General features: G+C 37.7%; 1 protein-coding gene across 1 annotated transcript in view; it reads right to left on the bottom strand.

Moving 5' to 3' along the window:
- myo15aa (myosin XVAa) overlaps positions 1 to 17,111 on the bottom strand; it is a 36,696-nt gene extending 19,585 nt beyond the window's left edge. The window contains exons 1-31 of the mRNA XM_062985912.1: positions 17,076 to 17,111; positions 14,019 to 14,101; positions 13,802 to 13,865; positions 13,538 to 13,647; positions 13,379 to 13,453; positions 12,797 to 12,887; positions 12,242 to 12,345; positions 10,498 to 10,561; positions 10,283 to 10,396; positions 9,983 to 10,144; positions 9,748 to 9,861; positions 8,730 to 8,788; positions 8,472 to 8,595; positions 8,288 to 8,383; positions 8,067 to 8,198; positions 7,560 to 7,685; positions 7,091 to 7,168; positions 5,752 to 5,906; positions 5,611 to 5,656; positions 5,402 to 5,526; positions 5,058 to 5,175; positions 4,615 to 4,790; positions 4,436 to 4,520; positions 4,298 to 4,351; positions 3,114 to 3,195; positions 2,832 to 2,962; positions 2,610 to 2,705; positions 2,274 to 2,509; positions 2,003 to 2,181; positions 614 to 686; positions 2 to 193 (exon numbers count right to left, since the gene is read on the bottom strand). Coding sequence (XP_062841982.1) covers positions 2 to 193; positions 614 to 686; positions 2,003 to 2,181; positions 2,274 to 2,509; positions 2,610 to 2,705; positions 2,832 to 2,962; positions 3,114 to 3,195; positions 4,298 to 4,351; positions 4,436 to 4,520; positions 4,615 to 4,790; positions 5,058 to 5,175; positions 5,402 to 5,526; positions 5,611 to 5,656; positions 5,752 to 5,906; positions 7,091 to 7,168; positions 7,560 to 7,685; positions 8,067 to 8,198; positions 8,288 to 8,383; positions 8,472 to 8,595; positions 8,730 to 8,788; positions 9,748 to 9,861; positions 9,983 to 10,144; positions 10,283 to 10,396; positions 10,498 to 10,561; positions 12,242 to 12,345; positions 12,797 to 12,887; positions 13,379 to 13,453; positions 13,538 to 13,647; positions 13,802 to 13,865; positions 14,019 to 14,101 — 3,344 coding nt within the window. The 5' untranslated portion in view covers positions 17,076 to 17,111. The remainder of the gene's footprint in view (position 1; positions 194 to 613; positions 687 to 2,002; positions 2,182 to 2,273; positions 2,510 to 2,609; positions 2,706 to 2,831; positions 2,963 to 3,113; positions 3,196 to 4,297; positions 4,352 to 4,435; positions 4,521 to 4,614; positions 4,791 to 5,057; positions 5,176 to 5,401; positions 5,527 to 5,610; positions 5,657 to 5,751; positions 5,907 to 7,090; positions 7,169 to 7,559; positions 7,686 to 8,066; positions 8,199 to 8,287; positions 8,384 to 8,471; positions 8,596 to 8,729; positions 8,789 to 9,747; positions 9,862 to 9,982; positions 10,145 to 10,282; positions 10,397 to 10,497; positions 10,562 to 12,241; positions 12,346 to 12,796; positions 12,888 to 13,378; positions 13,454 to 13,537; positions 13,648 to 13,801; positions 13,866 to 14,018; positions 14,102 to 17,075) is intronic.
- Positions 17,112 to 17,708: the final 597 nt, after the last annotated feature.

Raw genomic sequence — 17,708 nt, 5'->3', positions numbered from 1 at the left:
CAGGCTGGCATTTGGTCTGGTTTTGGTTGGACTCTCTGCTGAGATAATGAAGTAGGACTTCTGCTTGGGAAAGTCTTTCATCAGCTCAAGGTCTGCAATCAGGTCCATAACATAATCATGTCCTGCAAGCTCTGCCCACTGCCCATGCTCCTTCATTAGGACAGAGCATCCTTTCCAAGACTCTAAAACAACCCTAAAAAAGCAAAAACAAAGAGAGCTTAGTCCATGTAAGGCCTGTGCTATGAGCTACGATATTTTCAAATCTATTACTTAATTATTAGAAACCACTGATTAGAGTTGCAATGGGTCTGGTGGCATACACCATAAACGCACACGCGCACACGCGCACACGCGCACACACACACACACACCTAGGGCCAATTTAAGTTAAGCCAAATCATTTGAAAAGAAGCATGTGGAAGGAAACCAGAGTACCCCAAAGTACAGACCTAGTCAAGACAGCCTGGTTATAAAGAAGAAAACTTAGACATGACGAAGGGCACACCTTTTACTCAGAGGGTAAATAATTGTTGCCAGTGGTCAACACTGACCATTCCAGGACAGTAAATGCATAAATTCTTTAGACTTTCTAGTTCAAAGTTCATCAGTGTACCTGTGCTTCAGGATATCCCCAGCCAGATCTTCTCCACTGGTCCATGAGTGCACAGGACAAAGGAAGGAGGTTCCTATGTGGAGAACACAATGTTCACAGCCATAGTAAAAGAGTCGGTGTGAAGAGGTAAGACAAAACCTCCTGTACTTTTTTTCCATTTCGTTTAGCACTACAGATCAAGTGTCTCGTCATTAAGCTGAGTAATTCTCTCTAGAGGTTTACAGGGTTTACAGAGATGGATGAACCCTGTCAGGCTCTAATTGAGACAGATTGGAAAGATAAGAAGAGTCTAATAAAAAAGCTACATTTAATTTGTTGTGTTTCAGAGCTTACCTTTGTGCTTTAATAACATAAATGTACATACAGACAGAAAATTTAGTTTCCTAGTGAAGTGCAGGAACATCACAAGCTGCCAAACATCATTAGTGCTCATAAGATTTTTTTAAAAATTGAACTTGGTATCATTGAACCCAACCCACACAGATGGCAGTTTTTTTTCATTTTTAAGCCATCTCTAAGTCTCACTTTATTTTACACCTAGTTTCTATGTAAGAACCACATCTGTAATATCTTGCCTTATTTAGAATGTGGAGATAGGTCTCTCTATTGCAAATAGATAAACTAAACATCACAACCTAAAATGGTGATTGATATTATCTACTGTATATCTTATTACATTTCACTGCTTTGGTCATAAGCTATACACCGCAGAAGACATCAAGTTAATATATTAAATATACTCAGCAACCCAGCAGCCCTAATCTCCAAACAGCAATTTGATGAAGAAATAGACCATAGCTAGTGCTTTTTGAAAATAGAAAAGTAAAGATAGTTATTAACAACTAGAGATTTGAGCATAAAGCCATCAGATCTTCAAAATAACAATTGCAAGAAAATGAACCTCAGAAGAGTGGTGGCTGTTATAATCTCAAAGGGAGGCAACTCCATATTAATGCCTATGATTTTGCAATGGGATGTTTAACAAGTCCATGATCAAGTGTTCAAATCAGGTGTTTACTTATGGCCATATAGTGTATACAGACACCTGTAAGATTTAGTCGGGGGTGTATATTATTTTGGAAGGGCAAGCAAAGATTATTAACTACAAACCAGATATTGTCACCCCACATCAATGACTGACCACACTAATGTAATTTGGGTTTTGGCTGATTAATAGTAAATCTGTACTGCAAAATTAAGTGATAAGCCAACCCAGAGGAATGAAGACTTCAACAATAGCAAGAAGAGGAGCAACCCCTATATTAACAGTGTGCTTGGTCCAGGTGTCCACAAACATTTTACTGGGTAATGGAGCTCATAACTTGAGTCAAAGCTTTTCAAAATTAGATGAGAAATGCAACAGAAGTCTTATGAACATACAACTCTTACCATCAAAACAGTGCACCTGTAGCACCATGCTGGCTTTTTTCCTGTTGGCAGTCCACTCCAGTAGGGACAGTGGATAAGTTCTTGCAGTCTCTGGTCCATAAAGAGACTTCTGCATGGCCTGTATTAGCTTATGTTGGCAAACAGCTTTATAGCCATTGGGGGCATTGTCTGAGACAAACCTGTAGCATCCAGAAAAGCACAATTGTATTACAATGTGCACACTATTCATTTAACTTAAAAACTGGGTTATAGTAAGTGCTTTATTCCTTACTTCAGGAGGTATTTCTCTATTCTGGCTGAAGGTGCAAATGCACTGAGGCAGCCGAGCATCAGCAGCCAGCCCCTTTCGGCATTGTCTGGGTTGCTGTTTCTCCAGACTTGATTGGCAATTTGACACAGAATTTCATCCCTCAGGTCAGAATTGCTAAGCCCTTTCTGAATTATGTAATTTCCAAGTAAATTCTCCTGGGCACCATTTAAATGTGGGTCACCCATAAACCTCATGATCTACAGTGTTGGAACCAAGGCAGTAGGTATATGTTTAATTTATATAAGTTCAATAGTGTTTTTATATAATGCAGTACATGCCAAAGTGAAATGTTTCTACCATGATGAAGGTGTTTAGAGCTTCATGAGTGAGATCATCATCCAAATAAGTCAACGGTGCTTTTAAAGGTGAGGTCAACATTCCAAACTTTGGCTCCTGTGAAGCAGTCACTTGAATTAAAATAATAGTCAAAATATATTGTATAGTAAGTCCTATTTTATCACTTTCTGCCCTGCGAGAGATTTTATGCACTTCATGGAGTAATCTGAATGTGTTACTTACTCTAAAATTAAGCTGGATGAATTTAGAAAGAGGGTAGTTGTTGATGTCAAGTGGTAGTGTGAGTTGGGGTTCCACCTGAACAGTTGGAGCCTGCACCAGGGCTAAACAATCAGAGTGTAGCTCTCTGCCACCTGCAAAAAAACAAAAATAACAATATTTTTATACAAAAAGGCATATGGCCCATTAACACAATAATCATTGTAGCTTGTAATGACATGCTTTAAAAATTTTATTTCTCATTATCTTTTGCTGAAAGGAAACATTATACCATTGTAATCATACCTGCAACTGCTTGCAATAACCCTCCAAGTTCTGCTGGAATCACCAAGTGGGTGACATTAACCACCTCCCTTTTTGATAATTCCTACAAGTGTGAAATATATGATTCAAAATTACAGGATACACTTTTTTAGACTCAGCTCTCCCTAATAAAAGATACAAGCAACTGATTAGGGGCTCACAGCCACCATAGAGTCACATAAACCCTAAAGATGTATAGAGAATACAAAATGGGCTTGTTGAGCTGGTTTTGATCTTATAAAAATGACCATTTGGGCTGGTTTTATACTACCAAAAATGACAAAAAAGACCATTTAGGCTGGTTTTGAACTGCCATGCTAGTTTGTATGCAGACATTTCAAACCATGATAAGTTTAAATTAGTTGTAGTAATGCAAAGATAATCTCAAATTTTAAGTGGGCCAGATCACTTGGATCAGGTTTGGAGGCAAGTGATCTGGCCCACACAAAATTTGAAATTCTCATTGCATTACTACAACTCATTCAAACATATAAATTTGTTATTTTGTTTAGTCACAAATAAGGCAAAAATGGCAATATAAATTAGCCTGCTGCTGCATTGTTGTTAAAAAACATGACAAAACATAACAAAAAACATTAAATAATTGACTTTTAAAACTAGCAGCTTTAAATGGTTCCTAGGTTTGTAAAAGTAAGTTATTATTTATTTATTAAGGTTTTAATGTCATGTTTTACACTTTGGTTACATTCATGACAGAAACGGTAGTTACTCATTACACAAGATTCATCAGTTCACAAGTTTAATGTCAAACACAGTCATGGACAATTTAGTATCTCCAATTCCCCTCACTTGCATGTCTTTGGACTGTGGAAGGAAACCAGTACACCCGGGGGGAACCCACACAGACACAGGGAGAACATGCAAACTCCACACAGAAAGGACCCGGACCGCCCCACCTGGGGATCGAACTCAGGATCTTCTTGCTGTGAGGCGACAGTGCTATCCACCGAGCCGCCGTGCCACCCGAGTAAGTGATTAAATGGGTGAGTTTGTTGTTGCCTTGGATGCCCTGACCAAGTGGAGGTCCTTACTGAAGGTGATTGAATGAATGAATGAATAAATGAATGAATGAATGAATGAATGAATGAATGAATGAATTAATGAATTAATTAATTAATTAATTAATTAACTAATTAAATTTTAACCATTTCAAGTTTGATCCTTTCCTCCTCTGCCTTTCTCCTGGCTTCAAGTCTAATCTGAAATGCATAAATAATGACCACACATTAGAAACGCAGTAGAAAACACAGTGTAAATTTACATTGTAAGTTTAACATCTGTACCTTAACATATCTCTTTTGATTGACACACATGTTGACCACTGAGCGGAATTTGACCACACTCTCTTTCATTTTCACATATTGTTTTCTGTATAAAATGCTTAAAGAAATCAATAAATTATACAATATCACACACAAATTATGAAAAAGAGGTGTTAGTGATAAAAGTAGGAGCTTTTTACCGTCTAAGAAAGCCTCGGCAGTGGGCCTGGAATCGTATGATTTTCATGCGAAATGCTTTGTATCGTTTCCGTACAAAAAACATTCGAGTGTAGCGCTGCAGGGTCAGAGCAGCTATGTGCCTCACTCTGTCTCTTTTACTTTCCAGTACGTAATATATGTCCTCCTTTAAAAACAGCTAATGCAAACACAAAGACTAAAATGAGGCAATACTGGAAAAGTGGTTTACTCAGTGAGTGCATTTTATCCAGAATAATCTGTATTTGTTTGTTCAGTACATTTTCTATTAACACAGCAGCAAAATCATTACTTATCATATTCACTAGCTTGTCATTAGTTCAAAAATAGCAGAGTTTTGCTGATAAACCGATTGTATGTACAGTACATTAACAGTACAGAAGTTCTCTCACTCACAAAGAGTAAAATCTAGATTTAAGAATCACACCTTGGTAACCCCTACTTGAAAAGCTCCTGGCCTTAAAGGGCAAAGCTTTCCCAGCATGATGACACAATTTTCTCCAGTAGCAGGAGGAGGCTGCTTTAGCCCAAGCAAAGACTTGTATCTAAAAACAAAGTGTGTGTGTGTGTGTGTGTGTGTGTGTGTGTGTGTGTGTGTGTGTGTGTGTGAGAAAGAGATTTAGTTTAGTTCTTCATAAGCAAATTACTATTGTCTAAGGCCCTGGTACCTAATCTGGTCTTCATTTTTTAATTACTGAGGATTAATTTGAATATATGCAGTCATAATAATCATTTTGGATACAATCAACTATCAGGGGTCTAGAGCTTTACCTGAAGAGGAAGACATCAAAGAGAACTCGAATTGGATAGCCCTCTCTCCTGATGCGAATGGTCTCCAAAATCCCGGAGTAATGAAGCTGAGTGGCCACTTGTTCCATGTCAAACATATGAGGCTCCTACAAGCATTCACAGAGGCTCATGAGAACATATTAACAAACCTTTTTGGTCTATATCTAAACACAGAGACTGTTGTATCTTACCTTGTTATTGTTTGGCTTTATGCAGCGCACGAAAAATGGGTTGCATCTAAAAAATTCAAAGAGCAAAATAACAGGCATGTTTACCTTAGAAATAATGCACATTTTACAAATAAATGTGCATGTGCAAATCTGATGATCTACCTCTCCATCTTCTCCATAAGCTCCAAAAGTGACATCTGAAACTTAGCAGCAGCTGTAGAGGCCTGATATCGGCGTGTTACTGTGCTGTTCTTTCTGATGTGTGTTTTCTGCTGGCTGATAACTTCTGAATAATCAATGAACAGATTTGCAACCATCTAGAACACAAGAGAGAAGAAAACTTACACTACATGAGTAATGGACATGTGTCATGGCATGCTTGGGATTTTTATCTTTTCTTAGACTGATTGAATCATAAATCTTAATTTTGTAGTGCAATATGTCATTTAACTTTTTGGAATGGCTCTGTACTCCATTCTTTGTGATTTTTTTTACTACAACTGCTGACTTACATTTTTAATTGACGACAGCAACTATTAAATAAGGCATGGCGCCCAGCGCAGAGATTCTGTACTCCTCGGTTCGAAACTCACCGTTGCCACCGGTTGGCTGGGTGCCATCTAGTGGGCATAATTGCCAGTGCCTGCAGCAGACACGTTTCTGCTAGGGCGGAATGATCGGACTATGTGGGTGGGGTCTTCAAGCGCTGTGTAAGGACCCTGATTGGCAGATAGAGAGGCGCCTGTGCAGAATGCATAGGTGATAAAGGGTTCTGCAAAGGGCTGTGCGCGGGTCAGAGGAGGCGTGAGCAGCAATATACCCACCTCGACTGCAATCAGGGAACCCCCAGCAGTGGAAGACAAATTGACTACGCTAAATGAAACAGGTCTGCCACGAATTAAAACTTAAAACTGAAACATCTGTGACACTGTTTACAAAAAGCAGCTTGATGCTGCCATGGGTTTCAAGGCTGCCATGCAACTTCGACAAGAGACTACTGCTTCATAAATCTGTTCATATTACTTGCAATAGCCAATCACAATTGTACAGTTATATAATTAGGAGACCATGTCATAAAGTTAAAATAAAACATTAAAAACTAAAATGTAAAAATACAAGTGTCTTGTAGACAAGTAAGCATGTTCAGCCATTAAAAAAGAACACAGGGCCCTTTACAAGAGTATGTAAAATAGAATAGATTGCCTTTATTTGTCAGTTATACATATACAGGTGTACAGTACAACAAAATTCTTTCTTCGCATATTCTAGCTTGTTTAGAAGCTGGGGTCAACATACGGCGCCCCTGGAGCAGAGAGGGTAAAGGACCTTGCTCAAGGGCCCGACAGTGGCAGCATGGCAGAACCGGGATTCGAACTCTCAACCTTTTGATTGATAGCCCAAATCTCTACCCACTAGGCTACCACTGCCCCCAACCTTTTTACGAATTAAAAACGAATTAAATTTATTACGAATTAAAAAGATGCTCAGAATCTCTTGTTACCTTATGTTTACTTTGTATGAATAGATCAAGCACCTCCTGGCGAACCTGATCATAGTTTTTGTCCAAGAATTTATGAACCTGTCAAGCATAAATTAAAACATTTATTCAAATATTTCAACATTTCTATGACAAAAAACTGAGGGAGCATTGTGTCTGTTTTATTAATTCAATATAATACTTCTAAAAATCATCTCTAAAGTCAACTAAAAAATATTTGCATTGCACATCAATGCTTTTTCTAAAAAAATTCTTTTAAACTCTCCTGATGCAGTTTGATTGCTTATCATGCATGAGTGACCCTGTATTATTCTCTGACATAAATTATTTTAATAAAATAATGAGATCAGATTAAAATAGTTTTGAACTCAAGATTAGGTTACATTAAGTTACTTTAAAAACAGTACCATTCTTATTTGGGCTTTAAAACTGTAAAATGCAATTACAGACAGATAAAGTCTCTGAAACATACCTGATAGGTGACTTTCCCAGCAAAATGTTTAATGCTAAATTCAGGGAGAGGCATTTTTGGCTTGGAATACAGTGGGTTATGGCCATGATGATAGTGACACTTCTGAAGGAAGGTGTGGTCTGTAGCCTGAAGAGAAAAAAAAGCCCAGTTTAAAGAACATAAGTACAGAGAACTGAAATTATGCTAGCCCACTATGGCTTAGATCCATGGTCTCAGCTGTGCTACTGGCCATTCAGGTGTCTCAACACACATGATTGGCTATGTCTGAGGGGGGATTGGATGGCCGAACGGACCAGCCAATAGGAGGTGCACCTGTCAGTGCGCTCTCATTGCTGATCCCAAGCTCTGGTCAAATAAGGAGGGTTGCATCAGGGTCTTGGGCATAAAAAATTTGCCAGATCAGGAAGACAGACCAGAATAATTAACTGTGGTGACCCCAAAATAGAAGCAGCTGAAAGAAAAAAAAGGAACAGTAAGTTGAAAGAAAGATTAATCACAACAACAGACCTGTGGAAAACCACACTGGTCATCCAGGATGCGCAGTATTCCATGAGGCTTCGCTGAAATTAGGTCAATGCAGGCCTGATTGTCACTGAAGGACACTTCTTCCCAGGAGATTTGCTCTCGCCTGTATTCCTCCTGAAATATTCAAAGCAATTTCTCAGTTACATTGTGAAATCTGTATAGCTGCAACAGTCAGAGGATTAAAAGGAATTTAAAAAGCTTACCTGCTCATCTCTGAAAACAACCCTGTTGAAGAAGAACTGTAGGTACTCATTTGCATAGTTAATGCAAAGCTGTTCAAAGCTGTTAAATGTAAGGTCCTGTAAAAAATAATACCTTACATTCATTAAACAATCATTAAACAATCAACCAGTATGGTGAACAAATCAAGCTAACTCATCTCAATACCTCAAATCCATAGATATCCAGGATAGAGATGGACAGGACATCGTTCACTGGATAGACCAGTGTATTGATTCTGTCTGTTAGCCAGTTGAAAAGAAGAGAGTATAGGATCTTGGCAACTGCATCTCTGGAAATTTTGGAAACAGAGTTGAAAGGATTTTGGACTTTATTAGATTATTTTATTACATTATCTATCTTTATGAAAAGAAATATTTAATCAATCAATTAATAAATAAATAAATAAATAAAATGAATGCTTACCTGGCGTCAACTGCACTCTCAACTGTTAAGGGAGTATAGATCTTCTCCCTCATTGTCTCCTGTAGAAAAATACACTTTTATTTTAAATCAAAACAAAACATCATACATAAGGGCACTTAGGATTAGGAAAAAACCTATATTTGGAAAATGAAAAAAACAGAACCATCTGCAGACAGTGTCTGGAATTAAGGTCTAAACCCAGGATCCTGCAGCTGTCTGCCACATACATGACCAGCTGCAACAGTGTGCTGCTTTCAAATGAAGCAGGTAACTAATGTATGAGGGGTAAAGAGAAGTGGTTTTACCTGGATATTTTTTGTAAAAAACAAAAAAAAACGTCTGAATTGTAGAACTTTACACAGTACACTATTTAACATAAAAAAAACATTTCTGAGACAAAAGATGTGACACTATGTCATTTTATTTATGTTTAATTTCATTTTTGGACATGAGTTTTTGTAAAAAGGCTCTTCAGAGAATCATCAAATCAGCACAGAGAACCATTAACACTCAGCTGCCTTCACTAGAGCACATTTACAGAACCCGCTGCCTGCGCTGGGCCACAAACATCATTAAGAACTCATTTCACCCTTGTCACAAACTGTTCTCTTTGTTGCCCTCTGGTAGGCGCTATAGGAGTATCAAGGCCCACACTTTCAGACTCCTGAAAAGCTTTTACCCCTTCGCCATAAAAACATTGAATTCTCAACTTTGTTTCTTTTTTTAAAGTTCTTTAAAACCCACATCTGTATTTTTGTGACCTTCATTGTGCACAATTTTGTTGTTTTCTCCCTAACTCTGCAGATTTGATACATCAAGGCTACCTCCTTCTAGTAGAGCTGCACAGCTATAACTGGTGCTGCTTTGAGCCCTGTCTTACTGCTTGGCATGAGTAGTTGACTGTATCTGCAAGGATAATCCCTTAATAATAAAATGAGAATCAACTGCCTCCTTCTACCAAAAACGGTATACAACAAAAGTATTGCCTGCTTGGTTTTGCAGTACATATCAATCTTACCGTCATTTTAAAAGTGATAGATTTTTGCAGGCCCTCAGGAGAAATCTGTAAGAGCTCAGCAACAACTCTGATCTCCTGAGCGCTCACCACTGCCACCATCTCCTGAGAGTCTCTCTAATGCCCCGAAAAAGACAACACTTATTAAATTACACCGGTTTATTGTCTCAGAACTGTTTATTATGTGTTATAGTTGGCCGACGCTTGACAATTAAGGAGATGCTTTATGTATACTGACCTCATATCTCTCAAAGAAGACATTTCCCAGGTGAAGGATAGATGACAGGATCCTGAAGATTCCATTCTGATCTTCTGCATTAAAATGAAGGATTTCCATGGCACTGAGGAGCCTGCGAAAGTCGTCCCCATCATTCTTACCAATGATCTCACAGTTTCCACCCTATCCATTAACAACAGGTTCCCCACAAAAAGGCAAACTATCAGTATTTACTGTATGTAAATGCTAGCAGATTAATCAATTAAAAGATTATAATGAAACTGCATATTTTTATTTTTCATCAGATCAGTTCTGACATACTTGATTGAGGTAATAGTAGGTCTCTGCCTCTTGAAGGTACAAAGATTGTTTTTGCTGTGAAGGAAGCCCTGCGAGTAACTCATAAAAAATGTGATAGTTTCTTTCATCTTTGGCCTGAAATTGAAATAAACATAAAATAGTTCATCCATGTTTAGTCTGTGGATTATTTCAAATTAATGAAACTTCAATATAAAACATAGAATTGCAAAGATCACCTGAAAAACAATTCTTGACTTTTCAAGTAGATACTGTGAAGTTATGGCACCACTAATCACACCCCTGAGGGTGAAAATAAATAGGAAAATTTATTATTATATAACATTTCCATCTTTATCAGAATGTGGTATATGCAGATTGTGGCTTGCCTGATTATTTTCTGTTGCAAAGCTTGGACATTTCTAAGAAAGAGCAGCGTATGTTGCTTATGAGCAAGTTTTCTATGCCATAGGTGCTAATCTAGCCAATACTACAACAGAATCTGCATTTTGAACTTGACAATACCTTTTTTCTAGGCTCAGAGAACCTAAAAGTTTGACTTGTCAAACTCCAATACACTTTCTACTATACATTGGTCCCTTTACAAAGCACTGTTTTTATTTTTTTTTATTTTTTTTTATGTCTATTATGCTAGCCCACCATCACCGAGATCCGGGTTTTAATCTCAGCGGTGCTATCAGTCAGGCAGGCATCTACACAGGTACAAGGGTATTTTTGCCTTGCGTCCATTGGAAACAGAACTGCCTCAACCCTGACCAGGATAAAGTGGTTCATAAATATTAATTACTATATTTTTATTTTATAATATATAAAATATAATATTATAATATTACTATTTTTTTTATTTATTTTATGTTTAACTCTCCCTAATTAATATATTGTTTTTATAACCCTACTAGTTATTAAAAATTCAGTATTCAGTATAACTTGCATGCATTTTATATATAGTATGTATTATTTATTATTAGGGCCCTACTATCTGCACTGTGTATATTGTATTGTCTTGCACTTTTGTTCTATGTTGCACCCTGGTCCTGAAGGAACGTTGTTTCATTTCAATATGTAATGTATATAGCTGATATGACAATAAAGCCTCTCTTGAACTTTTGAACTACTAAATTTACAGAGAAATGTGCTTAATTTTACGGACTTTGTTTTTCGAAAATCACAGATTACACGGATTTTAATGAAAAGTGCCACATTTCACGGCAGTCATTAAATAACACTCATAAATTGAATTGAAAATTCAATGAAAACTACAATGCATCGCGCCCTCTCTGTGTTTTGATACACCATCCTCTGCGTCCACAGAATCGGTTGGGAGTTTTTCAAACACAGGTACCGGAGTGGTGTTTTTAGCTGCTTTAGACTTCGGCATCTTGAACATTTTGTCTAACTGATTTCTAGTGTAGCGGAGCATCTTTAAAGTTTGCGGAGTTTATAAAGAAAGAAATAAACTGCACACAAACTATCGCAGTAGATCATCCGGGTACTTTTCAAATACTACGTATTCGGACTACCCGCTTTCGCGTACTGTTCAGTATGGAAGTGTGCGATTTCGCAGCCTCAGACAGGACACTACACCACAGAAAAGTCTGTTACACTAACGTAATTGCTGTATGATTACTAAGACCGCCTCATATTGCTACGTAAATAAAAAATGTTAAATCGCTAAACACAAACTTTCAGCAAATCGCATATTACACAGAAAACTGCTCATTTCACGGGAGACGGCTCATTACACGGCCGTGAATTAGGCAGAGCCTTATTTATTGTGTATTATACAGTATGCATTATAGCTTATACTAATATGATATATACTAAAGTTAATATACAACTAATATAATATGTGTAGAAAGATTGTGTAATACAGTTAGTATTAATTAATTTTAATAGACTATTTCCTGGGATGGCTTAGCCAATCTTTCAAACATTTAAAGTCTCAGATTGAATCATACTTACTCCTCCAAGAATATCTCTACGTATTTCCCAAATCGACTTGAGTTATCATTCCTGACAGTTTTGGCATTTCCAAATGATTCTAGAAGTGGAGCTGCTTCAAGAATCTGTAATAATAAAAAGTAAGGACCGCTTTTAAAGGACAGCTATTACAAGTTTAAAGGTCAATAAAACAATGTGAGTTTTGTGTCTGAGTGCATTGTTTTTGTTAATACCCAATAATCATTTCCTAACCTGATTGGCTGATGGCATCATGTGACAAAACATAACTGACATAACAAACCTCCCCAAATGCAAATAAAAATGTCTATGTTCAGACATGCTGTTGTGACTACAATGAATTTTACATAGATAGTTCAGCTGTTTGGCCAAAATTTGCTTCCCCCCTGCATTACTAGTACACTGTAACACATTTCAAGATTTAATTACACATAAATACAATACCTCAATCTGTCAAAGCATGTAGAAGAAACAAACAAAAAATGGTTAGACAAAAACATCTAAATGTTGTAAAAGCTTTAACAAACTAGTTCAGGCTATAATATAGTAGGATCATACCTGTTGTGTTATGTTGCGCTTGTGTTGTACAGCAGTTAAAAAACGCAGGACCAGTTTTGTGGCCTCTGTCTTACCAGAGCCACTCTCCCCACTTAAAGAAAAAAAACACATTGATCATGGGTATGGAGTGGTGACCAACAACTTGATTACCAGCTTAATACTACAGTTAGTTACGTACACAGACCTAATAATTAATCTACATCTGCTTTGCTTTACCATTAAGTAAAATGGGTAAAGAGAAGTGGAATCAAATGCTAATATGTCTGTGTCCTGCCAACTATCTTGAGACAACGGGTACATTTCACTGAGACATGATCCGTAGGTGCAGTCCTGACCCAGACACCACAAGTCTTTTCTTACAAGTATCTTCTTCAGGGAGTGGTTTAAGGTGTTCCAGGTGATCGCTTGTGTCAAAGACAATTGACACTGACTGATGCATAAATAGCTTAACAGACAAGCAGACAAGGTCTTATGACCTCACTAAAATCTTATATAACATTGACATTTTGTGTTCAGAATCTAATAAACAGTCTCACAGAGTACTAAATAAATTGTAAAAAAAAAACAAAAAAAACAGTTTACCTGATAATAATGCACTGGTTCTGTTTGGCATCCATCATCTTTGTATAAGCAGCATTTGCTATAGCAAATAAGTGCCTGTAAAAATAAGCTGTCAGTCTTGGTTAAGTGCTGCATGGTTAAAAAAAATGAAAACAAGAAAGAAAAAGACTGGGTGCTTACGGAGGATTTTCACCAAGAGCATGCCCTTTATGTTGCAACACCATGTCTGTTCCATAAATATTGTACATCTTATAAGGATTCACAGCAACCAGAATACTTCCAATATACGTCTTGGGAGGAAACAAAAATTTCCTTAACTGTCATACTACTCATTAAATACACAAGCAAAGCTTCTTTTAATTAATTTACAAAAATGAATATCCTAAATAAAAATCAACAAATACTAAGCAGGTGCTCTGCGTAGCAAGAAAATTTTGTACTTACATAAATCAGCTCCCGTTCAAACCTTTTCCTCAGGTTGAGTAAAACAGCAGCTTCATGAAGTTCCCTAGATTTTTTTGCATATTTAATGGTTATTACACATACAGTTCAAGTGACAACTTAAAGTGACCACTCATTAACAAATCCAAGCTTAAAATAAATAAAGATGGATTATAAAAATATGACATTCCTAAATGACTTGTAAATTAAATATTCATACTCAAGTTGAGTCATGTCCTCAATCCCATCCTCCTCCACTCGCTCTCGGTACAAAGTTGTGGGAAGACTTCGGATCGAGTACATCTACATAGCAAATCAGAAATGCTTACTTAAGCAATGACACAAATGTTTAAAGATTTCCTATACATGGTGTAGTACTGGCTTACTACTCTTGGAGAAATGCAATTCCATTATGATCTGTAAAGAACAAACAAAACTCTTCACAGTGACAGTAACAAACTTTATACAATTTTGTTCATGCATTTTCTCCCTTTTTTCTTCCTTTTTAACGCGTCCAATTGCGTCATGCTTCCTCTCCACCAATGCCGATCCCTGCTCTGATTGAGGAGAACAAAGCTAACCCCCTCCGACACGTGGGCAGCATGCCATATGCATCTTATCACCTACACTTTGACAAGTGCAGTGCAGCTCAGTGTGGTTTACGGAGAGACACACCCTGAGAACAATCTTTTCTCATCTCTGTGCAGGCGCCATCAATCAGTCCCGCCCATATCTGAACAACAGGCCAATCGTTGTTCATGTGGCTGCTCAGCCTAGCTGGCAGGCAGAGCTGAGATTCGAGATACGATGTATTCGAGATCCCAGCTCTGGTTCCAGCGTGTGTTTTTACTGCTGCGCCACCTGAGCAGCCTACAGTAACAAACTTTAAACTCAGGTTCTCAAGACCCGTGTGCTGCGATGCACACCCTACCTGCTGCTTACTGTGCTCCCCACAGACTTTGATCAATGAATTCAATAATGCATTGTTAATAATAATTTGTGGTGTTATAGTGGATCCTGGAACCTAAATGGGACAGTCCATTTCAGGGGATCACACATTCACCCATCCTCTCACTTAGTTACAACCAGGGCCGGCGCTAGGGGGGGGCTGGGGGGGGGCTGAGGGGGGCATTGCCCCCCCAAATTGTGTCTTTGCCCCCCCAAGCACAATGCAAGCAACGGCTATTTTTAAAATTATCTCTGAACCAATCACAAAAATGCATTTTGTTTTACAGTGTGAAGATATTTCCTTGCTTATTCCTGATTGGCTCTTTGAGTCATATAAAAATCGGCAGACTGCCCCAAACAGTTCAGTTCGGCAGTATATGTTCTGTTAGTGTGAGCGAGAGGCAGGTATACTGGTAAACACTTTTTTTTTTACAGAATTTGTATTCTTTTGTTTTCTTTATATTTTAATTTCGCAATAATATAAATATTCTCACTCATTCCTATTTCCACGTTTGAATATTCTCAGTCTGTGTGTAGGTACATTTGTCAGCTTTGACTTAAATTTGTATTAAAGCCTTTCAAGAAATAGAGTTGTTCTATTAGTAATGGCAATTTAATTAAGGGGGCGTATTAAAATGAAATACAATTAGATAATCTTTTTTCTCCATTTACATAATCAACATGTATTTTTTAATCATTGGGTTTTAAGTTTAAGTTCGAAAACATGCATTTTTATTTCTTTACCTCATACATCACTTTAAGCCAGTATAGCTTGGCTGTCATCATTCATGCACAAATCAAGCCTTGAATATATTTCTGGCTTCAAAAACATGACTATCAACATGCCCCCTCATTAGGTTTTACTGCCCCCCCAAGCAAAGCAGTCCAGAACCGGGGCTGGTTACAACCAAATGACAATTTAGAGCATCCTGCTAATAAACTACCCTCTAATGTTTTGAGGAGGTCGGTTACAGAAAACCCTAGAGAAACCCACATGGAGATTGGGAGAACATTTCATACTCTTTAAACACAATAACCAAAGGTGTAGTTCAAACCAACGTTCTTAGAATTTTAGTGCTGTGGCAGCCCCGGTTCTGGACTGCTTTGCTTGGGGGGGCAGTAAAACCTAATGAGGGGGCATGTTGATAGTCATGTTTTTGAAGCCAGAAATATATTCAAGGCTTGATTTGTGCATGAATGATGACAGCCAAGCTATTGATACTGGCTTAAAGTGATGTATGAGGTAAAGAAATAAAAATGCATGTTTTCGAACTTAAACTTAAAACCCAATGATTAAAAAATACATGTTGATTATGTAAATGGAGAAAAAAGATTATCTAATTGTATTTCATTTTAATACGCCCCCTTAATTAAATTGCCATTACTAATAGAACAACTCTATTTCTTGAAAGGCTTTAATACAAATTTAAGTCAAAGCTGACAAATGTACCTACACACAGACTGAGAATATTCAAACGTGGAAATAGGAATGAGTGAGAATATTTATATTATTGGGAAATTAAAATATAAAGAAAACAAAAGAATACTAATTCTGTAAAAAAAAAGTGTTTACCAGTATACCTGCCTCTCGCTCACACTAACAGAACATATACTGCCGAACTGAACTGTTTGGGGCAGTCTGCCGATTTTTATATGACTCAAAGAGCCAATCAGGAATAAGCAAGGAAACTTTTTTGTTTTGTAAAACAAAATGCATTTTTGTGATTGGTTCAGAGATAATTTTAAAAATAGCCGTTGCTTGCATTGTGCTTGGGGGGGCAAAGACACAATTTGGGGGGGCAATGCCCCCCTCAGCCCCCACCTAGCGCCGGCCCTGTGTGCAGCACTCACAATGTCTGATGTGCCACTGTATCACTGACATATCAATAAATCAATCAAAAGCCTCATAAGCTGAGGCCTTAGAAACATTAAACTTTAAATGTTAGAGTAAAAAAAAACACCAATATGTCTAAGGCTGTGGTAGAGCAGTGGTAGCTCAGCTGTTTAGATACTGGGCTAGTAATCAGGAAGTCACTGATTTAAGCCCCACATCTGGCAGGTTGCCAAAGTTGGGCTTTTGTGTAAGGCCCTTATTCCTCAGTTGCTTGGATTATACATGGTCACAAGACCAAACAAGTTAATTTGGATAAAGCACCTGCTAAAAGCTGTAAATGTAAATGTATTTATGTGTTTCATCAGGAGTTATAAAGAACAATGACTTTATTACCTAACAGTATCTGTAATTATGCTTTAGGTATTTTATAGACATCTTTCTGATGCCAAATATAAATATATATAATATGATATATCCAAGATTTTAGCTGTGTACCTTATCATACCAGTGTCCTTGAGGTTCACCTTCCCTGTCTGGGGACCACTCAGGCTCAGAAACATCCTCCTTTTGACCAGGATAGACTGGAATAACAAAATCCACCAGTTCTTCATCCCTGTACATGGACCATTTTGTGAGGTTCTGCACAGTATGGTGTGGAAGGACTCTTTCTGAGGACCAGACATCATCTGTTTCATTAGCATCTATTGTGTGGGCTTGAGCCCAGTGTTTATCAGGCTGACCCTGAACCTGAGGTGACACCACTGCATACCTTGAATCTTCCGGAGATCTTCCCAAAGTTGTGGGCAGCTTATAGGATGCTTTTTGTAAATGTGCATTCTTCAGGGCATTTCCCAGATAGGGTGATAAGGGTTGAGCACTTTTAGCTGTTTTGCTTGTGGTTATAATTGATCCATCAGGAAGCCTGTAAGTAGCTTTACGAAGATTTTGATTCTGGAGTGCACTGGACAGAACTGATGGCTGCTCTTTTTTGTTAGGCTTTTTGAATAAGTTTGAGGAATTGTGTAGTTGATAAGAGGCATTACGTAGATTAGTGTTTAGCAAAGCATTTGACAGAGAGGAAACATTTTGTTCTGATTCCTTCTCTGAGCTCTTGGTTAACAGTGTTCC

The sequence above is a fragment of the Trichomycterus rosablanca genome, chromosome 2 (assembly GCF_030014385.1).
Source record: "Trichomycterus rosablanca isolate fTriRos1 chromosome 2, fTriRos1.hap1, whole genome shotgun sequence".
Taxonomy (NCBI): Eukaryota; Metazoa; Chordata; class Actinopteri; order Siluriformes; family Trichomycteridae; genus Trichomycterus; species Trichomycterus rosablanca.
The sequence above is the reverse complement of the archived record's forward strand: the minus strand, read 5'-3'. Positions and strand labels throughout refer to the sequence as shown.